This window comes from Amblyraja radiata, chromosome 7, assembly GCF_010909765.2.
Source record: "Amblyraja radiata isolate CabotCenter1 chromosome 7, sAmbRad1.1.pri, whole genome shotgun sequence".
In the NCBI taxonomy this organism is placed as follows: domain Eukaryota; kingdom Metazoa; phylum Chordata; class Chondrichthyes; order Rajiformes; family Rajidae; genus Amblyraja; species Amblyraja radiata.
In genome coordinates this window covers 1,917,231-1,930,664 of record NC_045962.1, presented here as the reverse complement: position 1 = coordinate 1,930,664, position 13,434 = coordinate 1,917,231, and the positions used below count along the sequence as shown (strand labels likewise).

The following is a 13,434-nucleotide window of genomic DNA, read 5'->3' as shown; positions in this document are numbered from 1 at the left end:
CGGCCCTACAAGTCCGTGCCGAACAACTTTTTTCCCTTAGTCCCACCTGCCTGCACTCATACCATAACCCTCCATTCCCTTCTCATCCATATGCCTATCCAATTTATTTTTAAATGATACCAACGAACCTGCCTCCACCACTTCCACTGGAAGCTCATTCCACACCGTTACCACTCTCTGAGTAAAGAAGTTCCCCCTCATGTTACCCATAAACTTCTGTCCCTTAATTCTGAAGTCATGTCCTCTTGTTTGAATCTTCCCTATTCTCAAAGGGAAAAGCTTGATCACGTCAACTCTGTCTATCCCTCTCATCATTTTAAAGACCTCTATCAAGTCCCCCCTTAACCTTCTGCGCTCCAGAGAATAAAGACCTAACTTATTCAACCTATCTCTGTAACTTAGTTGTTGAAACCCAGGCAACATTCTAGTAAATCTCCTCTGTACTCTCTCTATTTTGTTGACATCCTTCCTATAATTGGGCGACCAAAATTGTACACCATACTCCAGATTTGGTCTCACCAATGCCTTGTACAATTTTAACATTACATCCCAGCTTCTATACTCAATGCTCTGATTTATAAAGGCTAGCATACCAAAAGCTTTCTTTACCACCCTATCTATATGAGATTCCACCTTCAAGGAACTATGCACGGTTATTCCCAGATCCCTCTGTTCAACTGTATTCTTCAATTCCCTACCATTTATCATGTACGTCCTATTTTGATTTGTCCTGCCAAGGTGTAACACCTCACATTTATCAGCATTAAACTCCATCTGCCATCTTTCAGCCCATTTTTCCAAATGGCCTAAATCACTCTGTAGACTTTGGAAGTCCTCTTCATTATCCACAACACCCCCTATCTTGGTATCATCTGCATACTTACTAATCCAATTTACCACCCCTTCATCCAGATCATTGATGTACATGACAAACAACAATGGACCCAACACAGATCCCTGAGGCACCCCACTAGTCACCTGCCTCCAACCCGACAAACAGCCATCCACCATTACCCTCTGGCTTCTCCCATTCAGCCACTGCTGAATCCATCTTGCTATTCCTGCATTTATACCCAACAGTTTAACCTTCTTAACCAACCTTCCATGAGGAACCTTGTCAAAGGCCTTACTAAAGTCCATATAGACAACATCCACTGCTTTACCCTCGTCAATTTCCCTAGTAACCTCTTCAAAAAATTCAAGAAGATTAGTCAAACATGACCTTCCAGGCACAAATCCATGTTGCCTGTCCCTAATCAGACCCTGTTTATCCAGATGCTTATATATATTATCTCTAAGTATCTTTTCCATTAATTTGCCCACCACTGAAGTCAAACTAACAGGTCTATAATTGCTAGGTTTACTCTTAGAACCCTTTTTAAACAATGGAACAACATGCGCAGTACGCCAAGGTTGGCAAATGACAGCAAGGTGGTGGCTGGATGAATCATGAACAATGGTGGGATGGAACGTACAAAGAAGATAAAGAGCTTAATAAAATGGTGGCACGACAACCCGATGTCAGCAAGTTGAGGGATCTAGTTACCAACATCACAAAGGGTGGTGGAGTATATGCCTCAATCAGCATCAATGGTGCTGAACTGGAAATATGTTAGAGCAAGGCAAAACAGGGCTGGGAAATAGCTCAGGCTGATAGCATTAAGGACAACCTCAAGATATTTTTTGAATAGATAAGGGGGACAAGGGTAACTAGAGAGAGGGTGGGACCTCTCAGGAATCAATGCAGTCAACTCTGTGTGGAGCCACAGGAGATGGGCAAGGTCGTCAACGTGTATTTCTCCTCAGTATTTACCGAGGAGAAAGACAGGAGGATTGAGGAACTTGGAGCAGTCAATGGAAGTGTCTTGAGACCAGTCAGTGTTGTGGTCCAAGTGATGCTGAAGGTACTATCGTGTATGAAGATAGACAAATCTCCAGGGTCTGATCAGATATATCCGTAGAAATTGTGGGAAACCAGAGAGGAAATTGCATCAGCCCTGGTTAATCTTCACGAGGAGTCTTTAAATACAGGAGAGGGGCCGGAAGAGTGAATGGTGGCAAATGTTGTGACTAGAAAGGTCGATGAGGGCAGAGCTTTAGATGTTGTATGAATGGAATTCAGTAAAGCATTCGACAAGTATCCTAATGGTAGGTTGCTCTGGAAGGTTAGATGGAATGGGATCCAAGGAGAGATAGCTGAATGGATAGAAAATTGGCTTCATGGAAGGAAGCAGAGGGTGATGGTGGAAGGTTGCTTCTCGGACTGGAGGCCTGTAACTAGTGGTGTGCCTCAGGGTTCGGTGCTGGGCCCGTTACTGTTTGTCATCTATATCAATGATTTGGATGAGAACATACACGGCAAGATTAGCAAGTTTGCAGATGATACAAAAGTGGGCGGTTTTGCAGATAGTAAAGATGGTTGTGAAAAATTGCAACAGGATCGTGATCGATTGGGCAGGTGGGCCGAGGTGGATGGAATTTAATACAGAAATGTGAGATTCTGAATTTTGGGAAGTCCAACATGAGCAAGACCTACACAGTGAATGGTAGTGCTCTAGGGAGTGTTGTGGAGCAGTGGGATCTAAGAGTGTACGTGCATAGTTCCCTGAAGGTGGAGTTACAGGTAAATTGAGTGGTCAAAAAGGCTTTTAGATCATTGGCCTTTATCAGCCAGAGTATCGAGGATATAAGTTGGGAGGTCATGCTGCAGTTGTTTAAGATGATGATGAGGCCACAATTAGAGTATTTTGTTCAGTTCTGGAGACCGTGTTATAGGAATGATGTTGTCAAGCTGGAAAAGATAGAGAGTAGATTTACAAGGATGTTGCCAGGGCTAGAGAGTCTGATCTCTTGGCAGAGGTTGAGTAGGCTGGAACTCTATGCTTTGGAGCACAGGAGGATGAGTGGTGATCTTCTAGAGGTGTATGAGATCATGAGAGGAATTGATCGGGTAGATGCAGTGTCTTGCCCAGAGTAGGTGAATTGAGGACCATGGGTCTTAGGTTTAAGGTGAAGGGGAAAAGATTTAATAGGAATCTGAGGGGTAACTTTTTCTCACAATGGGTGGTGGATGTATGCAACAAGCTGCCAGAGGAGGAAGTTGTGGCAGGGATCATCCCAACATTTAAGAAACATTTAGATAGGCACATGGATAGGACAAGTTTGGAGGGATATGGACCAAATGCAGGCAGGGGGGACCAGTGTGGCTGGAACATGTTGGCCAGTGGGTGAGTTGTTTCCACACTGTATCACTCTATGACCCCATGACAGGGTTAATGAGGACAAGTGAAAATGTGTGAGAGGGTTTGGTACCTGAGGATGTGTCTCCCACTGGGACAGAAACCGATTCCTGGACGGATTCTCCAGTCGATGATCCCTGGGTCTGTTCCACTGTGGACATCTGGGGATCTGGAATAAAGGAACAGAGACACGGGAGTGTGGCAACACTACAACAGGTCATCAGACCGTCAGCGGAGTTTGGGAATTGGAGGACCGGCTCTGTGGAGAGAGTTGCATCACCCAGTCTCCTTTCACCCACTCTCCTTCTGAAATGTCTGTCACTCCACGTCACTCCCCTCAGTCCGAGTCGGGGTGAATTTGAGGGACCGGCTGCAGTCACAGATTATAGAGCACGGAAACAGGCCCTTCAGCCCAACTCATCCAAGCCGACACATCTCAGCTAGTTCCATTTGCCCACGAATTGGCCCAAATTCCTCGAAACCTTTACCGTCCATGTACATGTCAAAATGGCTTGTAAATGTTATTATACCTGCCTCAACTATCTGCTCTGTAATATGTAGAAACAAAGACTGCAGATGCGGGTTTATACCAAAGATAGATAGTGCTGGAGTAACCTAGCGGCTCAGGCAACATCTGTGGGTCTGTTCTCACTGAGTTACTCCAGCTGTTTGTGTCCCTCCAGAGAAAACAATCCAGGGTTGTCCAATGTCTCCTTAAAGCTAATGCCCTCTAATCCAGGCAGCATTCTGGTAAACTCCTTCTGCTCCTTGTCCAAAGCCTCCACATCACTCCTGTAATGGGGCAACCAGAAGCAAAGATTATAGAGTTGCTACACTCTGCGAAAAAAGCGTAGTGTGACATGGGTATGACATGACGCCATTTTATTGAGCATCAATTTACAATAATATTAATAACATTTATAATAATATTGTAATATTTACTAAATATGTGAAGTGATCGGTGCTGTATAAAACACTGTTCTCTACAACACTGATTACACCAAAGATGATATTGCGGATCAATCTTTGGAACGGATAACACCAAAGATACTGGAGGAGCATTGCCCGCTGCCTCGAGAGCGCCGACTGTGGGCAGACGCTTGAGGCTCTCCCGCCGGCCGCCTTCATCTGGTATCGGGGGGACCGAGAATCAGTCCTGGATCAACACAGGAGTGGAGAAAAGGTCCTCTTCCCCCAAAGATACTGGAGGAGCCTCTAGTATCTTTGTTTTCCCTGCGACCTTAAGTTAGAGCAGATTGTATAACTATGGAGTCTGTCCCCGCTACCAAAGATGTCGCGTTTGGCATAAACAAATGGCGGCCGTGGCGTTCCGTTACGTACTACACGTCAGCCCATTGGATTTCGGAGTAGTGGTCTATCTTGCTCTGCTCTATAATCATTGACCAGAACGTCTATAGCGGGATTGCACGTAATGTCACGGGGTCAAAGGTCGTGAGGTACGGACCAACACAATCCATGTGGAGGACATGGCAGCTTCCGGCATAAACTGTTAATACACGGAAATCGTACTTTCTTACCCATTAAAAACCGCTGATAAGGTAATTTATTGTGATGTAAATAATTGTGGAAATCGGGGTAAGCGTGAGAGACATTTATCCTACTTCAGATTTGCAAAAGTGAGGAGAAATGATGGTAGAGAGAAGCGAGAGCTGAAGGGACAACAACAGCTAAAGTGCTTGGCGAACATTGGCCGTGCGGATATCAAGAGTGAAAACATTCACTCTACTGTCATTTCTCCTCACTTTTGGAATTCTGAAGTAGGATAAATGTGCAACCTCCCTATAACAATATTCCAAATGCAGCCCAACCAAAGTCCAATGTAACTGCAACATAACTTCCTGACTTCCCGACCGCTGAATGTAAGCATAACCATGTGCCTACTGTATTACTGTACCTACTTGTGTTGCCACAGTTGAGATTGTTAAGGACGTGTACACCAAGACCCCTCTGTTCATCAATGTTCTTCTTGATATTAACTGTATAATTCCCCCTTGCATTTGACCTCCCAGAGTGCAACACCTCACACTTGTTTGGATTAAACTTCATCTGCCACTTCTCTACCCACTTCAGTAACTGATCTATATCCCACCTTCCTTCCTCACAGTCCGCACCACCACCTACAGTATATTAGTGTCATCTGCAAACGTACTAACCAACCCACATATTTATGTCCAAAAAATTGCCACAAAATGTCCAAAACTCAGTGGGTCAGGCAGTATCTCTGGAGGACATGAACTATCCATTTTCTCCAGATATTCTGCATCATCCACTGTTACTCCAACACGTTGCATATATATATAAATATGGTCGTTTACAACAAAAACCAAGTGCCACAAAGTTGTAGTAACATAATGGACACTTTGTGTTGGATATAAGTTTAAGATGAGAGGGGATAGATTTAACAGGAACCAGTGGGGCAACTATTTTCATTCAGAGTGTGGTGGGTGTATGGAACGAGCAGCCAGATAAAGTGGACACAAAGCTCTGAATAGGTCGGGAAGGCAGGAAGTTATGTTGCAGTTACATAGGACTTTGGTTGGGCTGCATTTGGAGTATTGTTATAGCTGTTGTGGTTGCCCCATTACAGGAGTGATGTGGAGGCTTTGGACAAGGACCAGAAGGAGTTTACCAGAATGCTGCCTGGATTAGAGGGCATTAGCTTTAAGGAGACATTGGACAACCCTGGATTGTTTTCTCTGGAGATGGACACAAAAAGCAGGAATAACTCAGTGAAACAGGCAGCATCTCTGGAGAGAAAGAATGGGTGACATTTTGGGTCGAGACCCTTCTTCAGACTAAGATTCAGGGAAGAGGGAGACTGGAGATATGGAAGGGTAAGGTGTGGTAACAGCAGATCAAAGCAGACTGTGGAAAGCAAAGGTACACACAAAATGCTGGAGTAACTCAGCGAGACAGGCAGCATCTCTGGAGAGAAGAAATGGTCAAGCAAATGTTGAATGGTTCATTGTTAGCTGGGGATGGGGAGGGAAGGTGACAACAAGGCTTAATATCAGTAAAATTAATCAGGAGGAAAGTGAAACGAGTCAGAGAACGAGGGTGGGGGAGGGACGGAGAGAGAGGAAAAGCAAAGGGTTATTAGAAGTTAGAGAAATCTATTATCAAACCACTGGGTTGTAAGCTGCCCTAATGAAATATGAGGTGTAGTTTCTCCAATTTGTGTTGGGCCTCACTCTGACAGTGGAGGAGGCCCAGGACAGAAAGGTCAGTATGGGAATGGGAGGAGGAGTTAAAGTGTTTAGCAAACGGGAGATCTCGTTGGCCTTGGCAGACTGTGCGGAGGTATTCAGGTGATGTTTTCTCTGGGTTGTCGAGGCTAAGTATAGATCAGACAGAAGTATATAAAATGATGCAGCAATGATGAGGTAGCCATTTAGAACTTTTCCCCCAGTGTGGAAATGTCAAAGATTAGAAGGCACAGCTTTAAGATACAAGGTGCAAAGTTCGTGGGGGGCAAGTCTTTTACACAGTGGTGGGGACCTGGAACGTGCTGCCAAATGTGGTGGTGTAGGCTGATACGATAGTGGATATTACGTTTTTTGGTGAGGCATGTTTGTATGCAGGAAATGTAGGGATATGGATCACGTGCAGGCAGAGGTTTAAATTGGCATCATGTTCGGCACGGACTTTGTGGGGTGATGGGCCTGTTCCTGTAATGTCCTGTTTAGTTTAGTTTGGAGATACAGCGTGGAAACAAGGCCCTTCAGCCCACCGTGTCCGCACTGACCAGCGATCCCCGCACACTAACACTAAACTACACACTATACTACACACCAGGGACAATTTACAATGACACCAAGCCAATTAACCTACAAACCTCAACGTCTTTGGAGTGTGGGAGGAAACCGAAGCACCCAGAGAAAACCCATGCAGGTCACGGGGAGAACGTACAAACTCCGTACAGACAGCACCCATAGTCAGGATCAAACCCGGGTCTCTGGCGCTGTAAGCCAGCAACTCTACCGCTGCACCACCGTGCTGCCTTTATCTATGTTCCATGCTCCCCACCACTGATACCTGAGCTTGCAGACCCTGCTGGGTCACTAGTTAAACCCGGACCAGAGTCTCCAGTTCCTGCTCCCTGGGGTTCCAGAGTTGTGTCCAACGGTGGATCTGGAAGAAGAGAGAGGAGGAGGGACAGGGAGGGTAAAAGAGTAAAAACACATTGAACAGCTGATCAGGAGGGAAGTCGGCTGCAGAGACCAAGAGTCACCAGTCCGTGCTGACAACAACACATACCAAATCTCACAGGTCCCACATCTCACCTGGAACATTACACACTCCTCCAACACGCTCCACGCCACGCTTCCTTGTTCCTCCTCGACTCTCCTACAGAGCTCTATCCCTGGATCCTGACTAAATCCATCCTTTCTCCGACTCACTCACACCCCTCACTCAATCCGTGCACGCGCTCACTCGCTTCACCATTCAGCCCCCGCTCCCGAGTGTCAGTCAGTCACCAAAATACATTCTCCACAAGCTCTCCACTGACTTTCCCCCTCCTCCCGCAATCTCCAGTCACCCATTCACTCCTTAGGGCAGCACAAGGGGCAGCGGTAGAGTTGCTGCCTCACTGCGCCAGAGACCCGAGTTAGATCCTGACTACGGCTGCTGTCTGTGCGGAGTTTGCACGTTCTCCATGTGTCAGCATGGGTTTTCCCCGGGTGCTCCGGTGTCCTCTCACACTCCAAAGACGTACAGGTTTGTAGGTTAATTGTCTTTGGTATAAATTGTAATTGTTCCCAGTGTACAGGATAGTGCAAGTGTACGGGGATCACTGGTCAGCGTGGAATTAGGGTCGAAGGACGAAGGGCTTGTTCCCGTGCTATACCTGCCCTTCTCTTCCACTATACTCACATTTCTACCTGCCCTCCTCCCCTCTCCACACTGTCCCACATCCACCCTCCCGTGAGGTCCGCTCCCACCAATGGATTCCTGGCTCATCTCCCCAGAATCCCTCCAGCCACCTCCCCCTCCACACTCCCCAGCACCAACCTTCCAGACCTCCCCCTCCCCACTCCCACCTCCCCTCACTCCAGACCTCCCCCTCCCCACTCCCCAACATCAGCCTCCGCTCACTCCAGGAATCCGCCTCGCCTTTTCCCAACCTCCAATTCCAAACCTCCTCCCACAACCCCCTACTCCCCTTCTGATCCCCCTCCCCACTCCACACACCCTCCCGTCCATTATAGACCCCCTCCTCCCCTTTCTCTCTCCAGATTTCCTCACCTCACACCCCATCCTCTCTCCTCCATCTCCTCGATGCCAATATTCCTCAAGTCACCCTCCCCTGCCCTTTCCCCACCAGCACGGACGTTTGGGGTCAGAAATATCAATATCATTTCGAAGAATGAAGGGGGTTATTTAGAAGATTGAGGGGGGATCTTATAGAAACTTACAAAATTCTTAAGGGGTTGGACAGGCTAGATGCAGGATGATTGTTCCCGATGTTGGGGAAGAGCAGAACAAGGGGTCACAGTTTAAGGATAAGGGAGAAATCTTTTAGGACCGAGATGAGAAAAACATTTTTCACACAGAGAATGGTGAATCTCTGGAATTCTCTGCCACAGAAGGTAGTTGAGGCCAGTTCATTGGCTGTATTTAAGAGGGACTTAGATGTGGCCCTTGTGGTTAAAGGGATCAGGGGGTATGGAGAGAAGGCAGGTACAGGATACTGAGTTGGATGATCAGCCATGATCACATCGAATGGCGGTGCAGGCTCGAAGGGCCGAATGGCCTACTCCTGCACCTAATTTCTATGTTTCTACCTGATGTCAGATAAAAACCATCATTACCCGAGGTTGTATCTGGTTCTGGAACGGTGGACACATCCTTCTGGGGTTCAGCTGTTGTATCCTGGAGTTCGGTTGTTTCCTGGAGTTCATGTGTTGTTTTTTGGGGTTCCCCAGTTGGTACGGAGGCTGGATCTGTAATAAAGTGTGGACAGACAGTGGGTGTAGTGTGGAAATAATCCAGCATCTCTGCGGGATGGGAGCAGAGGGAAGTGCACGGCCGACACCAGTCTCTGGTGACACCAACGGTCCAGCCCTCTCCTGCACCGTGTATCCTGACACCCCCAGTACATCCCACTCCACAGTGGTGACCGTTGCTGCCTCCCAGCTCCTCCACCCCACACACCTCACACATTGGGACCCGTGCCTGCATCACTCCGCTCTGCTCCCCACTCCCTCTGCTCCTCACCCCCATCATTCCCGTCGTCACTCTGCCCTCATTCCCCTCCGCTCGCCCCTCCCTGCCCTCTCACCTCCTCCTCGACCCTGCCTCTCCTTCACCCACCCTTTCCCTCTCTCTCACCCCCTCTGTCCCACTCCACCCTCTCCCTGCTTCCCACTCACCCCCTGGCTCTCTCTGTCTCTGGCGAGAGGAGGGGAGGGGACCGGTTGTTTCTGGGGCGAGTGAAAGGAAGGAACGGCCTGGTCTCGGGGAGGGGAGATCGCTGTGGGGAGGGGATAGGGGACGGCTCAGGTTGGGGTTCGAGGGGCGGTCTTGGCCCCGGGGGGAAGAGAGGTGAAGACTAGGTCATTGGGGAGGGGTTGTGGGTCCCTTGAGGGGGGGGTGAGTATAGGGGATATCTCGGTCCCGGGGTGGGGTCCCAGGCTTGGTCCCAGGGGGCACTGTGAGGGACACTGCTGGTCAGTGGGAGATATCACGGTGTATCTCAGTCCACAGATGATCGTCCCAGTCCAGTTATTGATACAGACTGTGACTCACCGGGGCCCAAGCACTGAGCCCTCTTGTACCCACACGTCACTGCTGCCAACCTGAGAATGATCTGCTTATCCCCACCTGTTGCTCTCTGTCCAAAAGCCAATTCTCAATCCATGTCAGTGTGTGAACAATTCCATGTGCTTTGACCTTGTTGACCAGCCTCTTGTGCAGGAACGTACTAAATGCTTTCTGAAAATCCCCCACAGCCCAGTCACTGGTTCCCTCATCTGTTCTACTGGACGTGTCCTCAATGTGCTCCAGGGACAACAGTGTCTCTGCTCAATCCTCAGATTATTTCACCACATGTCTGTTACTCCAGTAATACCCCACTGATCCAGCACGCTCGGTACAATGGTGGTGCCAGCCTTTCAAGAGTCTCGGACCGTATTCCTTTAACACTCTTACACATCACACAACGGAATCATCCATTTCCACTGAACCCGACTGGTTTAATGTGAAGGACACAAAGTGCTGGAGTAACTCAGTGGGTCAGGCAGTAGATCTGGGGAACATAGATAGGTGACGTTTCAGGTCGGGAGCCTTCCTCAGACCATTTGCAGGATGGGGAAAAGCTGGAAGAGAGGGGAGGCAGGACAAAGCTTGGCAGGTAATAGGTGGACATGGGTGAGAGGGGTTTTTGGTGGGTAGATGGTTGGAACAAAGGCCAGAAAATAAAGCATGAAGGTGTGAGACAGGAAGGTTGAAGAGTTGCAAGTTGTGGAGCCAGAGGGAGTGAGGTGAGAAATAGGTGTGAGTTTAGGAGGGGCACAGTGCGGAAAGAAGAAAGGGTTGGGGACAGTGTTGGGGATGGGAATGGGAAGGGGATAAAATGGTTAGCAACCGGAAGGTTCTGTAGACCTTGGTGGACCGTGAACATGTGTTTGGCAAAATGTTTGCCGAGTCCACACTTTGTCTCGCCGATGCACAGGAGCCCGCATCAGCAACACCTGGATGCAGCAGATGAGCTTCGAGAAGGTACATGTGATCCTCTGTATCAACTGGAAGGACTGTCAGGGTGACTGGATGAAGGTGAGGGGGGGGAGGTACAGGGACAGGTGTTACATCTCCTGGTTTGAGTGGGAAGAGAAGAGTGAACCAAGGAGTTGTGGAGAGAGGAACTGTTGGGGGAGGGAGGGGAGATTGTCTGTGCAAGGGGGTGGGGGGGGAGGTAGGCGATGGGGCAAGTGGGGAGGGGGACAGACCGAGGGGAGGGGACTGTACCAAGGGGAGGGGACCTGGCCGGGTGGAGAGTCGGGTAGTGGACAGTGCCAGAGAGAGTGAAGAATCCAGGATGGAGGGGGGAGAGTGATGTTTCCATGAGGGGGAGGGAAGGATAGGTCCAGGGGTGAGGGGGAGAGGCTGGAACCCACGGGGCAATTGGACCAAGTGGGGTCACAGGTCTGACCAGGGGATGAGAGCTCATGTGACTGGGGAACAGGGACCTACCTGTACAATACACAGTGTAGGTGTAGGGTGACGGCTACAGCTGATACACAAAGTAACCGGTGCAGTTCTTGACCCTGATCTCCTGGTCCCTGAAGCAGATGTAACTGCCCGCAGTGAAACAGACTGTCCTGGTCACCTCCCTGTCTCCCACGCTGGGATGGGGACCTGGAATGAGGATTATAAACATTGTTAAATGTACCCGGAGCCACAGTGCGGTGGGGAATGTGAATGTGGAGCCAGTGTAAGGCAGTGATCATGGTCGGGTCTGACCTGCCTTAGTCAGCGGCGAGCTGCTGTCCTCACCCTTCCCACCCACACTCCCCACAGCAGCCCCTGCTCCCTGAGACTGGCTCCTGGTGCTGACACCCTAGGGTGCCGGGGTCTGGACTGGAAACACAAGCCCCGCCCCTGATGGGTGGTGAATTATGAAACTAGAAACTGGAACTGACCCACACAACTTTAATCACAAACAATCAGAAATTAAAACCAACAATCTATCTTTGTGCTAAATTCCCGTTTCAAATGTCATTAGAAACGGGAATAGTGCCGGAGGATTGGCGTACTGCGCATGTTGTTCCATTGTTTAAAAAGGGGTCTAAGAGTAAACCTAGCAATTATAGACCTGTTAGTTTGACGTCAGTGGTGGGCAAATTAATGGAAAGAATACTTAGAGATAATATATATAAGCATCTGGATAGACAGGGTCTGATTAGGAACAGTCAACATGGATTTGTGCCTGGAAGGTCATGTTTAACTAATCTTCTTGAATTTTTTGAAGATGTTACTCGGGAAATTGATGAGGGTAAAGCAGTGGATGTTGTGTATATGGACTTCAGTAAGGCCTTTGACAAGGTTCCTCATGGAAGGTTGGTTAAGAAGGTTCAATGGTTGGGTATTAATGGTGCAGTAGCAAGATGGATTCAACAGTGGCTGAATGGGAGATGCCAGAGAGTAATGGTGGATGATTGTTTGTCAGGTTGGAGGCCAGTGACGAGTGGGGTGCCACAGGGATCTGTGTTGGGTCCACTGTTGTTTGTCATGTACATCAATGATCTGGACGATGGCGTGGTAAATTGGATTAGTAAGTATGCAGATGATACTAAGATAGGTGGGGTTGCGGGTAATGAAGTAGAGTTTCAAAGTCTACAGAGAGATTTATGCCAGTTGGAAGAGTGGGCTGAAAGATGGCAGATGGAGTTTAATGCTGATAAGTGTGAGGTGCTACATCTTGGCAGGACAAATCAAAATAGGACGTACATGGTAAATGGTAGGGAATTGAAGAATGTAGGTGAACAGAGGGATCTGGGAATACCTGTGCACAGTTCCCTGAAAGTGGAATCTCATGTAGATAGGGTGGTAAAGAAAGCTTTTGGTGTGCTGGCCTTTATAAATCAGAGCATTGAGTATAGAAGTTGGGATGTAATGTTAAAATTGTACAAGGCATTGGTGAGGCCAATTCTGGAGTATGGTGTACAATTTTGGTCGCCTAATTATAGGAAGGATGTCAACAAAATAGAGAGAGTACAGAGGAGATTTACTAGAATGTTGCCTGGGTTTCAGCAACTAAGTTACAGAGAAAGGTTGAACAAGTTAGGGCTTTATTCTTTGGAGCGCAGAAGGTTAAGGGGGGACTTGATCGAGGTTTTTAAAATGATGAGAGGGATAGACAGAGTTGACGTGAAAAAGCTTTTCCCACTGAGAGTAGGGAAGATTCAAACAAGGGGACATGACTTGAGAATTAAGGGACTGAGTTTAGGGGTAACATGAGGGGGAACTTATTTACTCAGAGAGTGGTAGCTGTGTGGAATGAGCTTCCAGTGAAGGTGGTGGAGGCAGGTTCGTTTTTATCATTTAAAAATAAATTGGATAGTTATATGGATGGGAAAGGAATGGAGGGTTATGGTCTGAGCGCAGGTATATGGGACTAGGGGAGATTATGTGTTCGGCACGGACTAGAAGGGTCGAGATGGCCTGTTTCCGT

The 13,434-nt window shown here is 48.1% G+C and overlaps 1 protein-coding gene across 1 annotated transcript in view; it reads right to left on the bottom strand.

The window, feature by feature from the left end:
* The window catches only part of LOC116975667 (mucin-5AC-like), a 516,444-nt gene that overhangs the window by 330,477 nt on the left and 172,533 nt on the right, over positions 1 to 13,434 (bottom strand). Inside the window, exons 6-8 of the mRNA XM_033024993.1 lie at positions 9,074 to 9,205; positions 7,296 to 7,391; positions 3,313 to 3,408 (exon numbers count right to left, since the gene is read on the bottom strand). Of these exons, the coding sequence (XP_032880884.1) occupies positions 3,313 to 3,408; positions 7,296 to 7,391; positions 9,074 to 9,205 (324 nt within the window). The remainder of the gene's footprint in view (positions 1 to 3,312; positions 3,409 to 7,295; positions 7,392 to 9,073; positions 9,206 to 13,434) is intronic.